Genomic DNA, 23,068 nt, shown 5'->3' with positions numbered 1-23,068 from the left:
AGAAAGTATAGGTAACTTAAATTTCACATCAAACAACATAAACTAACTTAATTGAATTTGAGACAAAAGCCCTAAAATATTGAATTAAAAATGCAAATATCTATTAAAACGTAACATAATAATTATTATAGGAACTTCCAAAGAGAAAAGAAGCAAGAACAATAAGAGATTTCGACCGCTAGAAAAAATATCAATATATCAAAGGACTTTCTCACGTAACAAAAAATATTTTTTTAATTACTGTTACCGAGGCTCGGTTCTGTGATGGCCAAAAAGATCTGAACCCTAATTGGTAGTATTAATTAGAGTTTCCAGAACCGTACTAAAATATTTTCGTTCAACGATTGTGGAGTTCGTCAATATACTAAGGGCTGGCAAAGGTTAGTCTTGGGTCGAGATTTCCGTATGTAAGAAGAGTACAATGCGTTTATAATGTACTGAACCAAGAGAGGACAGTAAACACGTTGCCAAACGTATGAAATAAACCGAGAAACTGTGCACATCGCTAAGAGACGTGGAAGGGGATATAGCAGATTTGTCGCAGTTGACCGGTCGACCCAATCAATACCTCTGTCAGTCAGTACTTAAAGTTCTAGGAAAAGGTGTACGTCATGCGTTCAGCTTCACGATTTAATTGCGTCTCGTGATACTTAATTTGTTTATTTATTAACGAGTCGTTGTAATTTTCCCTATAGCTTGAATTTTTTTAAGTGCCAGCTAGAAACACTTGCATTTTTGGTAAAAATAAGTGGAATTGAGTGGGTGTTCGATAGTGGTCGCGCTATTAGAACTCTGAATTCAAAAATCGATATCTCGAAATCTATTAGAAATAATAGATTTTAGTTTTTTCAAGAACTTTGTTAATATTTCTGCTATATTTTCTTTGTAGACAGTATGTGAAAATCTTTATCAATAAAAAAATTACACTATTGCTGAAAATTGCTATGCTCTAAAAATAAATGGATGGATTGTTTACAATTTTTGAATGGAAAAAACAACCTTATCGAATTTTTCTTATGTAAACATATTGTAAAATATCCGATCTTGAAAATAAAAAAGTTTCAATATCTAAAGTGGTTCTTGAGTTATGGCCTGTTATGTGTTAAAAAGTTGAGTTTTTAAATTATCGCGATTACTGACGTTTTCTCGTTATAAAAAAAATGACACCCTAACGATATCCTTATAATTCCATTTCAGATGCTCAGAAACATGTCTAATGATTTTATCTAGTTATCTCTTGAAAAAAAAAGTCTTTTAAAAATAAGCGGTTTGCGATCGTGATTTTACTTTACTTGATAAAGAAAAGCGTATCGGCAACGCCGCAACAGCACAACGTCGCGTCGGTAGGTCGCATTTCTCTCACTCCGACTTAATAAGATCCCTATGCGATTTACTTCCACACATGTAAATGCCGACCCAAAAGTAACAGTTGCCAGCACGGTATAGCAAGCAAGGGATGGTTCTCAAAAGTAAAACCGATAAAAAATTGAGTTTCAAATGAAACTAATATCAAATTATTAAGTCGTGAGAAAGTAAACATGAAACACAAGCGAAAAAAACCAACCGCGAAACCAACTTAAATAAATTAGAAAAAAAAACTTAACATTTTCAATTAAAGATACAAATGCCCATTAAAACATAACACAAAAAAATATAACTACTAATACATTCAGCAATAAACTAACATATTTAAATTTCAATACTTGCTAATAAACATTATAGAAACTTCAAAATAACTTCAGAAGTAAGAACAGTAAGATATAGCATCAGTACTTATTTAGAAGAGTTTGATTTCAACTGCTAGAAAGTATCAAAAGTTTTTCGCACGTAAGAAAAAATATGTTTTTAAATATTATTACCGAGTCCCGAAAGTACCGAAAGAACCGGGAATTAATAATTTCGAGTCCCGGTTCTGAACCCTAGCCTGAACAGATTCAATAATGTGCAGGGTGGCGCATCTCATACGACGCGGATGCTCCAAGGGGAACGGAATTTTGGGAGTATATTATGTAGGTTAATTGAAAGCATTTTATAAAAATAAAGTTCAATAAAAAAAAGTTATGCATCAAAATTGATTTTTTTTTGTAATGGGACACCTTATATATTAATAATAATTAATTGATTTCCGGATTTTAGGAAAAAAATAAAAGTGAGTTTCATTAAACAAGCATATGCCTAAAGTTACCCTGTATAGCCTGATATTTAGTAATAGCCAATAAATATCCATTGTATGTTAAACCAAATTAAAATTTGACCCGAACAGTTATATAGGGTGAGACAAAATTAATATTGAACATTGGTCACCTTTAAAAGCAAGTTACTTCTTTATTTTAAATAGAACAAACACCCAGTTATTTTTCCGATATTCGATGGAAAATTTTGGAGAATTCATATATTTTCAAAATACTATTAAGGCTGCTTACCCTTTAGACAAAGATTTTTCTAGGTATTTTAATGTTTATGATTTTGCGTCGGTAGATCTTTATTATTTGATAGGCTGATACCTTTCGTTAGGTTAACAAAAATAAAGGATGTACAGTAAATTATTCAACAGTAATAAAAAGACACACGTTTAAAACATATTTTAATTATTATTATGTGTAGTTCTACTATACAGGGTCCGGCAATAGTGCGTCGGGCATCTGTAGCTCCTAGAATAAAAAACTTGAGAATTTTGTTTAAATGCAAACCTAAAATATGTACCAGGATTTATTTCAGGAAAATATTTTAACTTCTATAGGGTGGCGCAAAAAAGTGTGAATGGACCTGGATGATTTTTTTTAAATGGAACACCCTGTATATTATTGCATTTTTGGCTTTCTTTCAGATCACTTTACATAACCCTAAGATATGAATAAATAAATTTCGAGTTTCAAAGATATTAAAAAATAAATCAAAAATATATATTTTTCAGCCCTTCTTAAAAAAATTATTAATAATACAAGAACTGTTCTGAAGTCAAGACTATTTTAGGTATTTACTTTAGATAGTCTGTACTTACTTTGTTATAAATATGAAAATCGTAAATCATACAGGATGTTCAAAATTCTACGCCAAACTTGCTAAAATATAAAATAATTTTTCTTCGTTTTTTTTTAAATGGAACACCCTGTATATTATTTTTTCAATAGACGGAGAATTAAAAAATGATTTTTTTTTGTATTTAGAGTATTTCAAAAATTTTAACGGTTTCGCAGATATTTGCGGTTATGGCATTTCTTATGGCATTTTCCACAGTAAATTTTTATCAAAGCCACCCAATGATTTTTCTCTCGTATTTTACTATTGACAGCGCCATATGAAATAATACTGCGTGTATCTGCGAAACCGTTAAAAATTTTGAAATACTCTAAATACAATAAATGTTCATTTTTTAACTCTCGATCTAATAAAAAAATAATATACCGGGTGTTCCATTTAAAAAAACAAGAAAAAATATTTTATATTTTAGAAAGTTTGGCGTAGAATATTGAACATCCTGTATGATTTACGATTACCATATTTATAGCAAAGTAAGAACAGACCATCTAAAGTAAATACCTAATATACTTTTGATTTCAAAACAGTTCCTGTATTTTTAATAATTTTTTTAAGAAGGGCTGAAAAATATATATTTTTGATTTATTTTTTAATATCTCTGAAACTATCGAAATATATTTATTCATATCTTAGGGTTATGTAAAGTGATCTGAAAGGAAGCCAAAAATGCAATAATATACAGGGTGTTCCATTTAAAAAAAATCATCCAGGTCCACTGACACTTTTTTGAGCCACCCTATACTTAAACAAAATTCTCAAGTTTTTTATTCTAGGAGCTACAGATGCCCGACGCACTATTGCCGGACCCTGTATAGAGTAACTTACTTTTAAAAGTGACCAATGTTCAATATTAATTTTGTCTCACCCTGTATAACTTTTTGGGCCAAGTTTAAATTTGATTTAAAGTACACAAGTTACAGTTATTTTAACTAATACTAGGCTATACTGGGCAAATTCCAATTTAGATAGCTTTTACTGAAATTTAAAATTTGTTCTTCATTTTTAGAAAATGTTAAATATGTCAAAAACCTTACATTTTAGTCCTATACTTCTCTAACGAAACTCACAACCTTTATTTTTCTTCTAGAATCCGAAAATCAATTAATATATAGGGAAAAAACGCAACTTTGATGTGTAACTTTTTTTGAGACACCCGGTAGAACTTTCTATATTTTTAAAAAATGCTCTAAATTCACCTACAAATGCTCACAAAATTTCATTTCAATACAAACTCTCGTTTTTGCGCGCATTTCAATACAAACTCTCGAACACACGTACATGTGTGTTCTTTGGTCGCCCACCACTAATTATCAGCAAGCAAGCTGGAATGACATTCATGTATGGAGACATCTAGATTAGTCAATGCGTGACAAGCTCATATATGTAATGAATACAAAATAATTCTAGTTTCATACATGTATGTCATCCTAGGATGATATACACGATACATGTGTTTGCTGATCTGTGAGTAGCTTTATATTTATTTCAAATGTAAATAACTCTAATAAAAGTGAATATAAATATATTGTCAACTTACATTTTTTCATCATTCTTAAAAAAAAGGTTAACTTTGTTAATATCATCTAAGCTCAGACGTTTGAAGTTATCATTTCTCTGTAAAAAATAATTACATGGTGAATATAAAATTCTTCAAAATTCAATTTAAACTTGAAACAGAGATAATGAAACTCTAATTCCTTACATGAAATTATAACTCGTTAAAAGTGAATCTTTTCCTTACCACAGTATCATCATCTTCCAGCAGCCAACACATCAAATCTAATTCATCTGATTCACATAAGCTCTTTGGAACACCTTGTATCTTACTTGTCAATTCTTTCAAATTGAAAATATGCCGATTTATTCTGATCGAGTCAATTTTCTTTTCAATGCGGTTAATTTGCCCTTTAAGATTCATATAGTTTCGAAATAAAGGCCCAACTTGCCGTTTACGGTGGGGCGCCCTTTCGTAAAAAGCCTTTCTTCGTTTAGGAAACAAGTAATTTTGCATACTAGGACTTTTGGATTGGCCCCCATATCTAATAAATAATAAAATACAGTAAATACAGTCTGACAAACGGATCTGAAACAACGGGGCAACGGTAAGGGAATCGCAATTTTCTAAAATCATGCCCGATTTCATTCATAAAATATCCAGGAGCGTGCGGTGTTTTATGAAAATACAGGGTGGTCCGAAATGTATTCCGGAAACTTCGGCAGCATATTCTGGAGATAAAAATAATTAAAAAAGTTCTTATAAATGTATGTCCTAAAATGCTTAGTTTCAGAGATACAGGGTGTACAAGTTTCATTTTTATTTCGATTTTTTTCAAATAATTTCTGAAGTAACGTCAATATTTGGATGAAAATTGGTGTCTAGAAGTTTTTTGACATGAGAAATTTGATTTTAATATCAATATGACTCATACTGGTAGAGGGCGCTACTTACATGTGTTTTAACTGTTTTGAAGCGTAATAACTTTTTGTCCGTACTTGTATAAAACTACCAAGGGAAAAAATATACATCTCTGTTACTTTTTACGTAAAAAATATCTCTTTGTAAAAATCGCCACGAGCAACCGTTCTCAAGATATTTAGAATGGAAATAGTCAATACATGTCATTATTGACGAAAAATAAACACGTTGAGTAGATAGTTATTTCACTGAAATAAAAAATTTGGGAAATTTTTATTTTTCTAAATCAATCATAAATTTTTCTGCAAAGAAATGATGATAAAACAGTTTCTGTTGAACTTTTGGCACAAAAACTTTCAAATTTATGATCTCAGTCTAATAACGTATGTCAGTGATGACAGGTATTGATAATTTCGATTCCAAATTTCTCGAAAACCAATACTCGTAGTGATTTTTACAAAGAGACATTTTTTACGTAAAAAACGCCGTAAATGTATATTTTTTTACTCAGTAGTTTTATACAGGTACGGACGAAAAGTTATTACTCTTCAAACCAGTTAAAAAATATGTAGGTGGCGCCCTCTACTAGTAGGAGTCATATTGACATCAAAATCAAATTTCTCATGTCAAAAAACTCCCAGGCACTAATTTTAATCCAAATATTGACGTTACTGCAGAATTTATTGGGAAAAAATCGAAATAAAAATGAAACTTCTACACCCTGTATATCCGAAACTAAGCATTTTAGGACATACATTTATACAAACTTTTTTACTTATTTTTATCTGCAGAATATGCTGCCGAAGTTTCCGGAATACAGTTCGGACCACCCTGTATATCAGGAATTTTTATAATATTTTCCAGTAAACTTTATAATATTATTTTACTTTTTAAGTACCTACATTTTGTTTACTGAGTTGCGAAATAGTAATATAGTAATATTTGTTAAAACGCGTGTATTAATTAAAATAAGCACAAATTAAGTTAAAGGCATAAAACACAATACAATAACACCACCACTGGATTATTCAATAGTAGTGACTGTTTCCACCAGAGAATAGGTTTCCACTATTTCAGAGACTATTTCTAGGGAGAGACATAAATTATAATGTCTTATTATTTTGCCTATTTTGATTTGTTGAAGACCGATAAAGGGCGATTATTTACTTTATCAGCTTTGAAAATTAAAATTTTAATTTCTCTTTGATTTAGATTGTTGTTACTTATTGATGGTAAAATCATGAATACTTGCAACAAGTGTTTGAAAACATTTTCCAATATAGGAAATTAGAATAAACATTTAAAGATGATGCTATTTTAGTATATGAAAAGGATGAAAAATCCTTTCAGTGCTTAGAAGGGTGTAATATTTCTTTTAGGTCTAATAAGGATTTAATAACTGATTTATGTACAGTACATAAATTAAAAATGGAAACTGAAGAGTTACATTTCCCTAATATTGAAGGTACGTAGTACGTATTTTAGTAGATACCTATTTGGTAATATTAAAATTAAGATGGATATGTAATTTTCAATTTTACTAGTTTTATCCTATTTATTTTTAGAATTCCATATATTTTTAAATAAGCTACATATTTCCCAGAACGTTGAATATGTTCAAAATTGTGGAAAGCAAGAGAAAAAAATTATTGTTATGAATGAGAATGGGTTGTGTGTGTGAAGAGGTTATTGAAATTATATATATTTGAAATGTAATCGTCATTGTAAGATATCTTTCTTCACAGCATAGCAACTGCTATAATTAAAGTTTCAAAGCAAAGTTATATAATTTTCATACAAGCTGTTGGGAATACCAAAAAATTGGCCAGCCGAAATTTACTTATAATCAAAGATCATTATAATAAGACATATACAATATTTTGCTGATAAGTCAGTCATAACTTTATGTACCATTTCTTGTTACATAAGTCTATATGGATGAGGACACAACCAAGAAATCTACAGTTTACATTATAGTATGTATTAAAAAAATATATAAATGGGTGGTACAAGCAGAGATAAATCTATATCGCTTATATTGGGTACTTGTTGTGGTTTAAGGTTGATAGGTTACGGGAATATACGTCTATATCTAGAGTCTCTCCAAAGGGTCAGTATTGCTTACGTTGGGTGCTTATTGTGGCTTAAGGTTCAGCTGACATTAAGGACACACTAGATATAAATATAAACAAAAATTCATATGTATTTTTAATTACTGGTGTTTGGAAATCAGATTATGTACTTTATATGTAGTATTGGTGTGGTGTGGAATATATTTAGCTTTTACTGAAATATATCAATCTAATCAAAAATTATGTCCAGTTAATTGATATAAAATATTTATAGGAAATTATATAAAACCATCAGAGCCTCGTCAAAGAGCAATTAAGCTAACAGGGTCATGTAAACTGAATAGAAGTTGCACAAGTGAAATCAAGGTTGTGTCTAATGAGAGCACATTGAAGGTTTCTGCTACGTTTTTAAAATCACATTATAGACATGAAAAGACTGAAAAGGCTGATATTGCTCAGAAACTTGCAAGTGGCATTAGTATAAGTCGGTAAGTACACAGAAATGCCTACGGTATAATAATTTGACAATGTTTCTATTAATCACATTATTATGTTTTTGGAATTCTTAGTATGAACAGGGATCACTTTAATCCCGAAAACCTTAATAGAACTAATTTATTAAGACGTAGTGATATACATAATATTAAACGTTCATTCAATATTGAAATATATGAGGGTGTAAGACATACAGAAGGTTTGTATATATTTTCCAAAGCCTACCTATATAAAAATAGCTAATCATATTTATTATTAGATGCTGTTAGTGTAGATATGTTTGTTCAGGAATGTTCAAACCTGGAAAGCAATCCTATAATATTTTATAAACCACAGGGAGTTGAAAATGAAGGTATTTTAAAAAAGGAGGATTTTTGCATCATTATAATGAACAGAGTGCAACAAGACATATTGAAAATGTTTGCGGAAAACATAGTTGCAATAGACAGTACTCATGGAATGAATGCTTACGATTTTGAACTAACAACACTTTTAGTGGTGGATGAGTGGGGTGAGGGATTTCCTGGAGCATGTATGTTAACAAACCGTAAAGATACATTAGTTTTTCAATTGATGTTTAAAAATATTAGAGATAATATTGGTATTTTAAAACCAAAGGTTTTTATGTCTGATATTACACATGTCTTTTATAATGCTTGGAAACAAGAAATGGGTGAAGTGTCATCACAACTATATTGTGCATGGCACGTAGATCGTGCGTGGCGTTCTAATTTAAGTAAAGTAAATTCACCAGAACTTAAAACTTTAGTCTATCAGTCATTAAAAGTATTACAGACAACAAACTCTAAAGAAGAATTTCATGAATTATTAACAAAGAGTGTAAATGATTGGGGTGAGAATGAAGCCAACTTTTAATTTTGGACAATATTTTGCAGGAAATTATTTATCAAATTATATGCAATGGACATATTGTTATCGCTTAAATTGTGGAAATAATACTAATATGCGTTTAAAAAATATGCACAAAGTGTTAAAACATATATATTTAGACGGCAAAAAGGTAAAAAGATTAGATAAATGTTTAAATGCTTTAAATTTGTTTATTAGAGATAAAGCACTCGAAAAAGTAATCAAGAAAATTAAAGGCAAAAATTCAATCCATTTAAGAACAATTAAATCAAGACATGATATTGCAGTAAAAAGTAATTGTGAAGTTAGAGATATTATAGATGAAAATGATAGTGCTACCTATAAATGATCTGTATCTAGTTAGACAGTAATTATATAGTTTGTAAAAATGAAGTTGAAAATTGTTGCAGCCTAATATGCTCACCTTGTGACATATGTATTCATTCCTATAGTTGCACTTGTCCAGATTTTCTAATACAACATACCATTTGCAAGCAAATTCATGTGGTAATAATTAAAAAAAGTAATTTGCTTCAACATAAAAGTACTGAAAATCCTAGAGCATCTCTAACAGAATATATAAATACTCTTAAAGGGGAGAAGTCCTATCAAAGCAATGATAAATTAATGCAAATAATATCCTCTGAAACGTTAAAACTACAGAATAACCTGTTAAAAAACCCAAACAGAACTCTCTTAAAACATGTTGCAAGTTGCTTGAAAAAAGAAAATAGTTTTATTGAGGCCACTACTTCAAATAATATAAATTTTACCAACCAATTTTACCATTTTTTTTATTAAGCTACCTAAATCTGAAGCAGAACTAGCTAATAAGAAATTGAAAAACAAATTAGGTTCTTTTCCACAAAGAAAGCGTACATCGAAAAAGACCAAAATTTCCAAGCCAGATAAAGATGAAACCAAATTTATTAAGAATTTTATTCGTGGAAAATGTGAATTTATTTCTAATGATCAAGCTATAGACCACGATTATTGTTGAAGTGTGAATTAATTTAATTTCTTTTAGCTTCACTTTTTTAAACATACATATAAAGTATAGCAGAAATATGTAACCATATATAATATATACCGGGCTTTTATTTTAACTGTGAACATAAGTCTGGACAGTGCAATGTTATTTTGCAACGTCATGAGAATTTGAAGGAAGTACTCTTTTGAATGTGTACTTAATTCAGTATGTAATATTAAGTATCCAAAAAGATACCTCATAATTGATATATAAATGTTAAAAGGATCATTCAGCAATTGAAAAACTGATGAAACTGAATCTTTCACTTTTGTTAATACTGTTACGTTTTTCGTCGGTTCCGTGTGGATAGAAAGTCACAATTTATTTAAACACTATTTATTTAACACTAATTAACAAAAACAATAACGATAAAAGACTTATAGAACTATTTACAAACGATTTATAACTAAGAATTTATTTTGAATTTTAGCGCGTCAACTGCACTTCTATATTTATAACTGCCCCCTGTAGAATACACAGCCGCCGGCTTTATACCGACAGGTAAAGAACTCCTAGAATAGTCCATAGATCGTTAGGTGCGTGGAGAAGGTTTTCGAATGTTCGTATGTACTAGTCCATTCAGTGGGACTCGATTCTTCTCGAACGAATGAATCATTACGGTGTCTATTCTTTAATGAGATGTTAAGGTCATCTGAGGGCGGGACATATAGTTAGGTTAGGTCGAAAGAGTCCACACAGGGTCGCAACACTGCCCCCCCTTCTTAGGCACATGCTCGTCCCGAGATGTATACGGTGAATGAAGGTATTTGCAAAGCTGGCCCCTGGTACATTGCGAAGTCTGGTAGAAATAGCAGTCTACAGTTTTCTCTCCCGATCTCAGCTTTGGGTTGTAGCAGCAAACGAGGATCTCGATTCCCGTAAATCTGAACAAGACTTCAATCATGTTCCGGATTGTACGCCAACTCAAACCATCGAGTCCACACGCCAGCTTCGGAATGGCTAATCGTGTAATGTTGTTGTTTAGCAGGGCTTCTCTCAGTTCAATCAGGGTCTTCCATAGATTGAGACTCACTTGGGGGCCATTCCTTGGTGACTAGGTAGAAAATGTGCCTTGCTTGACCAAGTTCATTGTCGGTTAGCCTCAAGACGCTTCGAATCTCTGGATCCTGTCGGCGTAGTTCTCCGACTCGCCCAAACTTCTCATTGAACGTCGCAGCGATTCCTCTGGACATCCGCAAATCTCGGGCCACACAGTGAGCGAGCGAATAATCAGGAGCCACGAAAAAGAGGTCTCGTTGTTCTTCTTTGGTTACACCATAGCGAGCCTTCTGACTGCTGTTGTATCGGGCCATGAAATCGTCAAAGGACATCTCCGAATCAGGGGGATCAAAGCTGCAGGTTCTCACGGTCCCAGCACGATCTTCTATTTCGCCTTGATAGGGGCTCAAACGGTTGAAATGAATTACCCTCGGCTTTCCTTTTGGCAATTTTCTGATACGGTATACGACGTCATTAATCCTATCCATGACTTCGTATGGCCCTTCCCACGAGGATTGTAGCTTCGGAGATAACCCACGATGCTCAGCTTGAATGTCGTAGTGTTCCTTCATTCGGTCACTAGCGCTTTGAATATCTATGCGGACTCGCTGATGGATGTCGTCCATCCTTTGGCGTAGTCTATGGACATAATCTTCTCCGGCGACATCTTCTCCCGGTCGGCAACCAAGCTTCACATCACAAGGTAGGCGCACTTCCCGTCCCATAACGATGCTGGCTGGAGTTTGCCCTGTGGATTCTTGGACGGATGAACGACAGGCCAACAGGAACAGGTGAAGAAATTTGTCCCAGTCTCTTTGGTGGTCAGAGACTACTTTGGCCAAATAACGGTTGATGGTTCTGTTCATGCGTTCAACCATCCCATCGGATTGTGGATGCAGAACAGTCGTCCTGGTCTCGCGGATGTTAAGGACTTCACAGACGCCTTGGAACAGATTGGACTCAAAGTTTCTTCCCTGATCTGAATGCAGCTCCATGGGAACACCAAACCTGCTGATCCATTCCTTAACAAGAGCATCAGCAATGGTGGACGCTTCTTGATTTGGCAACGCGTAGGCCTCGACCCATTTGCTGAAGTAATCCATTACTACCACAATGTATTTGTTGCCAACGTTCGTCTCCGGGAAAGGACCTGCCACGTCGATTGCTATTCGTTCGAAAGGACTGCCTACATTGAACTGGCGCATTGGAGCTTTACCACGCTTTTGTGGTCCATTGATAGCAACGCAAACGTCGCATTTCTTACACCAGGCCCTCACGTCTTCTGTGCAGTTCACCCAATAGAACCGTTCACGCAGCTTGCCAAGGGTCTTGCTAACACCAAGATGCCCACCGCTGGTTCCATTGTGAACTTCCGCCAAGACTTCCGGGACCCTCTTCTTTGGAATGACGATCAGCATTCTCTCTTCTTGTCCCTCTGGTCTCTCAATCACACGGCGAAGTAATCCGTTATCTATTACTAATGAATTCCACTGGGACCAGTACGACTTCACGTTCGACGAATATCTGCAAACTTCCTCCCACGTTGGTCTCTGGTCCGCGTTTTTCCAGTTAATCACCAAGCCCAACTCTGGATCACTGATTTGGCATTTGCAAGATCTTCGGGTTGCCAACTATCATTAACCACAGTTGTTCTTAGGAGTTTCACTTCTTTCTCTTCTGCTCGGGAACAATGCTTACAGTCCTTAGCGCAAGGTCTTCTGGAAAGTGCGTCGGCATTCCAATGGATTGCCCCAGCTCGATGTTCTGTGTCGAAGTCAAATTCTTGTAATTGTTCAATCCATCTAGCTACCTGCCCTTCAGGATTCTTAAACTGCAACACCCATTTCAAAGCAGCATGGTCTGTTCTTAACAAGAACTTTCTTCCATAGAGATACTTGTAGAAGTGTTCCACTGCTTTAACTACTGCTAGTAATTCTCGTCTGGTTACACAGTAGTTCCTTTCCGGTTTTGACAAGGTCTTACTAAAATATCCAATGACTTTTTCTTGACCATCCTGGATCTGAGACAGAATAGCGCCTAACGCAACATTGCTAGCGTCGATATCCAATATAAAGTTTCCGTTGCCAAGAGGGTAGCTAAGTATGGGCGCACTAGTCAGGTCCTTCTTCAATTTTCGGAATGCCTCGTCAGAATCTGAGTCCCAAGAGAAACGCCTCTCGCCTTCGGTAAGTCTGGTCAATGGTTTTGCGATGGTGGCGAAACCCTGTACATAGCGGCGATAATATGTGCATAGTCCCAAAAAGCTTCGTAGTTCATGTTTATCTTTAGGTATTGGCCACTCTTCCACTGTCTTGGTCTTCTGTAGATCTACCGCAACTCCTTGGGAGGAGACTACATGTCCCAAGTTTCAAACCAGAGCTCCCTAGTCGCTTGAAAACTTCTTCCAAATTCTTCAGATGATCGTCAAAGGATTTCCCAACCACTATGATGTCATCCAGGTACACTAAACAGGTAGTCCAGGATAGACCCTTTAACACAGACTCCATTAGTCTCTCAAAGGTAGCTGGCGCGTTGCACAATCCAAAAGGCATGACGGTAAATTGCCACAGTCCGGTGCCCACCGAGAACGCTGTCTTCTCTCTGTCTTTCGGCGCCATGTGACTTGCCAATATCCACTCTTCAGATCTAACGTAGAGAATATCGTTGACCCCGCCAGCGTGTCTAGAGTATCGTCTATCCTCGGCAGGGGATAACTATCCTTCTTGGTAACATTATTGAGCTGCCGATAATCAACACAGAACCTGGTGGTACCGTCTTTCTTCTTTACTAGTACTACCGGCGATGTCCACGGGCTGTTAGATGGTTCGATGACACCCTCTTCTTTCATTTCTCGAAGGATTTTATCAGCTTCTTCACGTTTGGCGAGCGGAAGTCTTCTCGGATTTTGTTTGATTGGTCGTGCATCTCCGGTATCAATTTTGTGTTGTACTAAATTGGTACGACCTCTCTGTCCTGCTTCTCCTTTATCAAACACATCTTGATACTTGATTATCAGGTTTCTCAATTTTCTTCTATTTTCGGGAGATAATCCTTTAACGTTTACTAACTCCTTCACCATTTTGTCCGGAATTTTTGAAGTCGAAACTTTGGAGGCTTCCACGCTTCGAACGACTGAGGAGACCGAACAACAGTACCCTAAGAGGGTTCCCTTCTTCAAGGATACAGAATAATAATTCGTGTTCATTACTCTCACCGGTACAGTTTTCTTCGCTCGTAGCAGGGCTTTTCCAACAGCGATCCCTCGTCCTATTTCGCTGTCATGGTTCCTTGGCTCCAACAGAATAATACTCCCATTATTCATTTTACCTTCTAGGCAACCATCCAAAAATATCTCACAGCGCTCAGGGATCGAAACATCTTCTGCTACCACCACGCGAAGCGTCTCCTCACATTTTCGATGCAGAACCACTTCTTCTTCATTTATTTTCAAAATTCCTTGTTTGAGGTTTAGCTCAAAACCTCTAGTGGTCATGATGTCCATTCCGAGAATAAGTTCATCTTCGATGTCTGCTACTAACACTCGATGATTAAAACAGGTGCTTCCGATAACAAAATTAAGATCTACCTCTCCATGGATGAGAGCGGAGCTTCCTGTAGCTGTACGTAGTCCCATTGTGTTGTTTTAACCTTCTCACGATGTTTTTAAGAATGTCCGGTCTGATGATAGTTTTCGTCGCACCTGTATCCAACAGCATGGTCCGGAACTCTCCATCAACAAAACCATCCACAAAAATGCTGTTGAATTTGTGTTGTAGCGAGGCGACTTGAGCAGTTTTCGTAGGGGCATGTTGGGTACAGGTCGACGTGTGCCCCTTCATTTCGACCGTTAGTAGTTTTCCGACATCGACGAAGCCGGTTCTTCGTTCTTCTCCTTACAACGGCTTCGCACGTGTCCTACCTGTCCGCAGTTCCAGCAACAAATCGGTTCCTTCTTGCCCATGTACTGGTCCATAACTTTTCTAACAATCCCTTCCACGGATTCGTCACAACAATAGTCGATGGCCCGTACTCTTCCTAAAGACCGAGGACTTTGTTTCGCGGCCTCGAATTCTGGGGCACGTGCTAAAGCATCCACCAAGTGCGTTGGGTGGGCTAGGAGAAGCGCTTGTCTTGTCTCGTTGTCACGTAAGCCGTCGGAGAATGCCTGTACTGCCAACCGCTCCATAACATTCTCGGGCGTAGCAGAGTACGCAAGGCGAACGAGGCGAGCTACATCGGTTTCAAACTCCTGCAGAGACTCATTTGACTTTTGAATGCGATTTTTTAGCTGGGAATGATAGACATGTTCCAAATGAGCTTGGCCGTACCTCATTTCTAAATGTCGTACCAATTGCTGATAATCTCCCTGTTCCGATGGTGACAGTGTCTGCAGGATATCAGTCGCATCTCCTCGCAGTGCGACAGTCAAAGCGGTAGCCTTTTCAGCGATTGTCCATCCGTTCGCTCTCGCAGCGGCCTCAAACTGGCAAAAATAATTGGCCCAAGCGGTTTTTCCGTCAAACTGTGGAGGTTTTATAACTGATTTTGAGGCATACCTATTTTCGACTAGTTTCGGTCCCTCCGATGTTTCTTGACATTTTGGTGAATTTGACTTCGCTATTTCTTCTTTTAAAATTTCGATTTTTCTGTTAACATCGTCCTCAATCTGTGCTATTTTGTCTTGTGTATCTATTTATTTTCTTCTAATTCACTGTATTTTATTATTAAAGCTGGCCTGTATATCTTTAGAATTTTCGATGATTTTATCTTCTAATGTATTGATTTTAGTATTCAAACTTTCTTCTAAATTAATTATCTTACTGTTCAAATTGTCGTTTAAATTTTCTTGCAAATTCTTCAATGACGAGTCAAGATCACCTTCTAACTCAAAACAAAATGTGTCAGGATCCTCACCTTCCTCGATCAGAACATCTCTTAGTCTTGCTTGTAAAATGCTTTTTTTCCCATCTGTCTCACATTCTCTCTCTTCCAGTATGCATTTTAATTCCGACACTTTCAAGTCCTTCAACAATTTTTTCGAAGCCATTTTCAGTCTTATTTATTTTTTTTTTAGTCTATCACACACGCCACACTTGACACCAATTGTTACGTTTTTCGTCGGTTCCGTGTGGATAGAAAGTCACAATTTATTTAAACACTATTTATTTAACACTAATTAACAAAAACAATAACGATAAAAGACTTATAGAACTATTTACAAACGATTTATAACTAAGAATTTATTTTGAATTTTAGCGCGTCAACTGCACTGGTATTAATAACTTTAATAATAATTAATAACTGCCCCCTCTTCTCTCTAAAAGAAATCTAGAATAGTCCATAGATCGTTAAGTGCATAGAGAAGATTTTCGAATGTTCTCGTATGTACTAGTCCATTCCAGTGGGACTCGATTCTTCTCGAACGAATGAATCATTACGGTGTCTATTCTTTAATGCGATGTTAAGGTCATCTGAGGGCGGGACATATAGTTAGATTAGGTCGAGTCCACACGGGTCCGCAACAATACTTTAATTTCATACATGCCCCGCTCATCTCTAGAAATTGTGATAGTAAAGGAGAGTATATCTAATAAAATTAAATTTCTGTTATACATTTATACTCAATTTCAGGTTCATATTCATGGATCGTTATATATAACCACAAAATGATTCTAAAAAATGGAGAGTATACCTGTCTAATAAATCATATTTTTTTATATTATACCAAGTTTTAGATTCAAGTTCATGAAATTTCAGCCACAAAGTGATGTATATATATATATATATATATATATATATATATATATATATATATATATATATATATATATATAGCTATATATATATATATATATATATATATATATATATATATATATAATGGAAAATAAATTTCTTGCAGTTTTTAGGTATATAATAAAATTATATAAGAGTTTCTTGCCTTGAACTGCTAATATAAGAAATTAATTCCGCTGTGTTCGACATAATGTGGATCAACCTATAACCTTATATATATATATATATATATATATATATATGTAACTATTATAGCAACTACCCTTAACCATATATATATATATATATATATATAGATTTATTAAACCGCTTATACGAGCCCAAAAATTACGTTGCTTCATTGGGCTCGGGCCAGCTTCGACATTTCAGGCCCGGGTCGGGTCTGAGTACGATTTCAGTGGTTATCGTCTAGAACGGTTTCCCCGCTTCCCTGACCAGAATTTCAGCTGGGCCTGAAAAAATGGTTTTACGTTTTTTGCGCCATACGGTGAAGTACCGGGCATTGTCACGGGCAGCGCCACCTTCACGACATTAATAGTATAAGTGTACATAGCCGATTTACGTTGAATCGATGTATTCAGAGACCAAAGAGCCGGCAACACGGTGAAAGCAAACTATTAAGGGAAACGAAGATATAACCGATGGTATATTTGGTAGAAAACAAAATGCTCATACTCTGGTAATTATATTAAGAAATTCAGACAAAAAAATGAAAATAAGTATTCTTTTAAATTATTCCACTAGTTTCATTTAAAATATCAATAATTTACATGTCTAATCTTTTTTTTTTTTTGAATTGCTGTCATCACCAGATTTGTAAGAAGTAACTAAGTAACTAAACTTTTTATTGTCGAAACCGGTCGTTCGGCTAATAAATATTAGGAAACAAAAGAGTATTTCGTTCAGACAAGTCCAAAAATTGTGCGAGTACCTAAAAATTTATTTCGATGCTATGATTTCGTTGTAGAGAGGTACCTAATTTTTTTTCATCTAAATCGATCAGCGATCGTCGCGTCGTGTCAAAAAGAATTGTAGGAGCAACTACAAATTTATTTCGATGCTAACGACATTGATTTCGCTGTAGAAGTAGGTACCTAAAATGGTTTTCGTCTAAATCGATCGTCGTGTCAAAAAATTGTACGAGGTACCTAGAAATTTATTTCGATACTATGACTTCGTTGTACGAAGTATTTAAAACTAATTATCATTTATAATTGTCGTATACCGATTTGCGTCTCAAAGGCTCACCCCTACAACTTTTTTTTAGGCTGGTTTGTCAGATAAAAAACGAGTTTTTGGTATGTTAGTATATAATATAAATTAGGATTGATTGACATATTCAATTGTTTTTGGTCACTTCCTGTTTTACCGGAAATTACTACAACTTTTGATTTTTTAAAATGACACCCCCGGTATGTTTTTACATTATTCGATAAAAATCACACTCTGAATAGAATGGCATATCATAAATATGTCAATTTTTTGACATTTTCACATATGATTTATTTGTAACATGCGGTTCATAATGACAATTTGACTCGAGTACCAAATTGTGGTACTAAATTATTCGTAGAAAATGCTTTTTCCAAATATGCTAACGAGAAACCACCTTTGTTCCGTTTGAAAAATTGAGATATGATTGAAAAATCGATTTTGATAATCTTATAACAGGCCCGGACAAGACCACGAAAATCATTAGACTATCAAATCTATTTTTCCAAGGCTCCTTGATTAAAAATTAGTGTTTTTAACACATCCATGGCACTCTGTAATAGAAATTTAAAATACTATTTTTTTAAGCGAAATTGTCAAAAGTTGACATATGATATGTTATTCTATTCAGAGTGTCATTTTCTATCGAATAATGTAAAAACATACCGGGGGTGTCATTTAATAATCAAAAGGTGTAGTCATTTCCGGTGAAACTGGAAGTGACCAAAAACAATTGAATACGTCAATGAATTCCAATTTATGTCATATACTAACATACCAAATCTCGTTTTTTATCAAAAAATAAATAAAAGATATAGCGGTGGACCACTTTTTAGACGCATCCGCCAATAGAATTACTGGAAATCTATTCAAGGTCGTTACGCCGTTAGGCTGATACGCCGTTTTTAGGATAGTGTGGATGCACCCTCAATAGAATGACATATCATAATATGTCAATTTTTTACATTTTCGCATATGGTTTATTTTGAAGTAGCCAACATGCGGTTCATAATGACAATTTGACTCAGAAATACCATGTGTGTGGTACCAAATTATACGTAAAAAATGCTTTTTCCAAATATGCTAACGAGCCTCCCTTGTTCCGTTTGGAAAAATTGAGATATGATTAAAAAATACGATTTGGGCATCTTATAAGAACGGGCCCGGACAAGACACGAAAATCATTAGATTATCAAATCTATTTTTCAAGGCTCCTTGATTAAGAATTAGTGTTTTAACACAGCCATGGCACTCTAGATTGAAATTTAAAATAATTTTTTTAAAAGCGAGAATGTCAAAAAGTGAGGACAATGATATGCCATTCTGGATTCAGAGTGTCATTTCTATCAAAATAATGTAAAATATACCGAAGGGGTGTCATTTAAAAATCAAAAGTTGTAATCATTTCTGGTGAAACATGAAGTGACCAAAAACAATTGAATACGTCAATCATTCCTAATTTACGTCATATTACTAATTTACGTCATATACTTACATACCAAATCTCGTTTTTTTATCTAAAAAAAAGGTAATGGTGTGGATCCGGTGGCTGACCTTGAAACGAGTTTTTGCTGCATATAGTCACAGACACTACGCATGCGCACATCTTCGATGTTGCCAGATTGCAAGTTATTTTGGAATTATTTTCAGTAGAAAACAAATATGTACTTTTCAGTGTTTTTTTGTCAATATATACCGTATGATCGAAAAAACGGCGTCCAGTTGGCTGGAAAATGACGATTGAGGACATTTCCCATATAAAATGACAGCGATCTTCATTTCATAGTCATCGCTGCCGCTATTTTTTTTCAATCATAGTACGCGGTATTATTTATAATAGAGAACAACGGCATACGGTCGAGTCGGCCGCTGCTGGCACGTATACGTAGACGTTAAGAATCTTTTACGTGTATAAAAAATAAAAAATATAAGAAATGCGCATGCGTACGTAAACGTTTACGTGTTTGTAGGCCGACTCGACCGTATGCCGTTGTTCTCTATTATTATTTTAATATTTCGCACAACACGTGAACGCTTATTATGTATTTTCATAGTCAATAAAATTAAATAGAAATAAAACTCTAGATTCCTATAATTAATCTAATTGCTGTAGATTATTATGCTACGTTTAAAAAGGGCTTTATGGCTTTATTAAAAATTCGGGAACTTAAAAGGGATGTGTCCAAGTTTTTTCTTTCTTTTTAATTTTTAAATGCTGTAGCTTCATGTCATGTTCATAATAGTTTTTTTTAACATTCCATCAAAACTACGGAGAACTACTATAAACCATATTTTTCCTAATGGAAAGATGGAATAGGATATGCAAAATTAAGATATTTAACATTTATTTTCCAGACAAAGCATAATATAGCATTAAGATTAAGACATAACAAAATATTATAAGAAAGATCTTAATATAAATCACAAACTAACTAAGTCTTGTGTTGGTCTGTGTATACTTGGGTATAAAACTAATTAAGATCAAAACTCAACCTTCACCATATTGTCAAGGAATTTGGCATTATAGGAAATCAAAGTACAGTAAATTAAGAAAGAATATCAACTTCACACGGTATTAAATACTGTAATGTATTCTACGACACAAACCATCTCCCCTTCTAAAGAGAAAAAGATAAAACATATAAAGCTTATTTTAGTCTTATCAACCAAAACTAAACTAAACTACACTCTTCGATAAAATATATGTCTAAAATTGCTATTAATCTGCTAACTTGATATTTATAAGAAATTATGATACAAACATTATAATCAAAGTATATTATATTAGTAACATTATGGGTAAAATGTTACCTTGTATCTCCCATTGACGATGTATTGTTCTATAAGACCTGTCATGGTAGTACTTCAATACATCAATATATAATCAGAACTATTGTTGCCCTGTAAATAACTAGAAATTAAATAACTTGAAAGAAATTAAATAATTCTAATAAGTTTTAAAACCATTAGAAAAAATCCGTAAATGATAAAGACTCGTCATGGTAATGCCAATACATCAATACATATAATCAGAACTATTGTTGCCTGTAAATAACTTTCAGAAATTAAATAACTTGAAAGCACTAAGTAAATCTAATAAGTTTAAAACCATTAGAAAAAAAATCTGTAAATGATAATTTTTAATTCTAATGTAAATATATAAATAAATGTTATTAATATTACAATTTTATATATCATTCCTTAAATTTGGATATCAAGATAAATCTGAAATTATAAAATTAATTAGAGAATTTATTATTATTGATTAACACTCAAAAGAAAATTTTCAACTGCAAATTATTCGAAAATAAACTGCAATTTGGCAACATCGACGATGTGCGCTTGCGTAGTATCGATGATCAAATGCAGCAAATATGGGCTTCAAGGTCAGCCACCGGATCCACACCTTTACCAAAAAAAAAATTAAAAAGTTATAGCGGTGAGCCACTTTTGAGACGCACCCGGTATAAAATGACAACAATCTTCATTTCATGCCACCGCTGACGCCGTTTTTTTTTCGATTATATGGTAGTTAAATCAGTACAATAATTAATTTTATTACATTACTACGTTCACTAAGATCTAAAATAGTAATTTTAGTGTAACAAAAATGTTGATTGCTACAGTAATACGTTGTATATTCAGTTTACGGTTGGATGCTATCTACCAACACCATATAAATATGACAAACACGTTCTATGGTTGCATCTCTATAATATGTTCTATCTTCTATCTATGTTTACTTACTATGTATTCGAAAACTTAATTTGAGTAATATATGGTAGTATAATATTATTAATATTAATATTCATTAATCGCAATATGAATGAGAATAGTGCTTTCTTTTAATCACAATTCTTATAAATTGAACTTGAAAGTATGTGTTTCCCAGAAAAGTAGGTGGTTCCCAGACTATACAAATAGGGAATTCCCAGAAGTTCATGCTTTTAAACCTACACTTTTTTTTACTACTTTACTGCTATACGAATTTTATTTAAATTTAAATGATTACATTACACTTTTAAACATTTTGTTTACAGTTTCATCCAAACTCAACTCGCCAGATTAGACTTTAAATTATTTATATTTTGTGACGGGGATTCGTTACAATTATTTTATTGGGTGTCGAACCATAAACTTTATGATAAAACTCGAAGAATTTCAACAAAACACTTTTATTAATAAACTTCACGTTTCCGTGACAAATCAAATCATATGTTTTTTCTACCTACTATCCCTCGCTCTTTTTTATAATGGACTGGTCCAAGCGGTCCGAGAGGGGCCCTATAATAATAATGGTTCTCTGTTACAATTTTTAAATAAAACTTGTAGAAACAATCTTAAAAAATACTTACTACCTATTTTGATTTTTTTCGTCTGAATTTCTTAATATATTCTAAATGAATACACTTTACTTATTAGATAAGTATACACATGGCATATATATGATTCCAAAAAACGGCGTCAAATTACCTTTGAAATGACAATCGTCAGAATCGATCGTTTTGTCAAAAAATTGTGCGAGTATCTGAAGTTTTTTTCATCTAAATCGATCACCGTGTCAAAAAATTGTACGAGTATCTAAAAATTTATTTCGTGCTATGATTTCGTTACAGAAGTACCTAAAAATTTTTTTCATCTAAATCGATCGACGCGCGACGGGTCAAAGAATTGTACGAGTACCTAAAGATTTATTTCGGTGGTATGATTTCATTGTCGAAGTATTTACATCAAAATAATTACGATCATCGTATATATGATAGTGACTGTACGATAAGGCCGTTTTGTATGATATTTCTCCCCACAGGAAAAAGTTTAAACAAAAAGGTACCGTATGATCGAAAAAAAAGCGGCGTCCAGTTGGCTTGGAAATGACGATCGATGACATTCACCATATAATGTTCCCGCACACACACATATAAAATGACAGCAATTTTCATTTCATAGCCATCGCTGACGCCGTTTTTTTCGATCATAAATATGATTCAATATTCAGTTATTCACAATAGTGGTTTATTGCATTATTTCGTTCAGTGAGATCTAAAATAGTAATTTCAGTGAAACAAAAATGTTGACGGCTACACGTATTCTTTAAACTGTGGCTACACACTACAGTAATACGTTGTATATTCAGTTTAC

The 23,068-nt window shown here is 33.9% G+C and overlaps 1 protein-coding gene and 1 long non-coding RNA gene across 2 annotated transcripts in view; one reads left to right on the top strand and one right to left on the bottom strand.

Moving 5' to 3' along the window:
- The window catches only part of LOC115877153 (NFX1-type zinc finger-containing protein 1-like), a 38,666-nt gene that overhangs the window by 7,155 nt on the left and 8,443 nt on the right, over positions 1 to 23,068 (bottom strand). The window contains exons 3-4 of the mRNA XM_030893310.1: positions 4,781 to 5,078; positions 4,577 to 4,653 (exon numbers count right to left, since the gene is read on the bottom strand). Of these exons, the coding sequence (XP_030749170.1) occupies positions 4,577 to 4,653; positions 4,781 to 5,078 (375 nt within the window). The remainder of the gene's footprint in view (positions 1 to 4,576; positions 4,654 to 4,780; positions 5,079 to 23,068) is intronic.
- LOC115877158 lies at positions 6,324 to 9,253 on the top strand. The gene is made up of 4 exons (XR_004049293.1): positions 6,324 to 6,920; positions 7,021 to 7,431; positions 7,802 to 8,221; positions 8,282 to 9,253. It is a non-coding gene; the product is annotated as an uncharacterized LOC115877158 (long non-coding RNA).

The sequence above is a fragment of the Sitophilus oryzae genome, unplaced genomic scaffold, assembly GCF_002938485.1.
Source record: "Sitophilus oryzae breed Bouriz unplaced genomic scaffold, Soryzae_2.0 scaffold_1442_pilon_pilon, whole genome shotgun sequence".
Taxonomy (NCBI): Eukaryota; Metazoa; Arthropoda; class Insecta; order Coleoptera; family Curculionidae; genus Sitophilus; species Sitophilus oryzae.
This window is presented reverse-complemented; position numbering and strand designations above follow the sequence as displayed.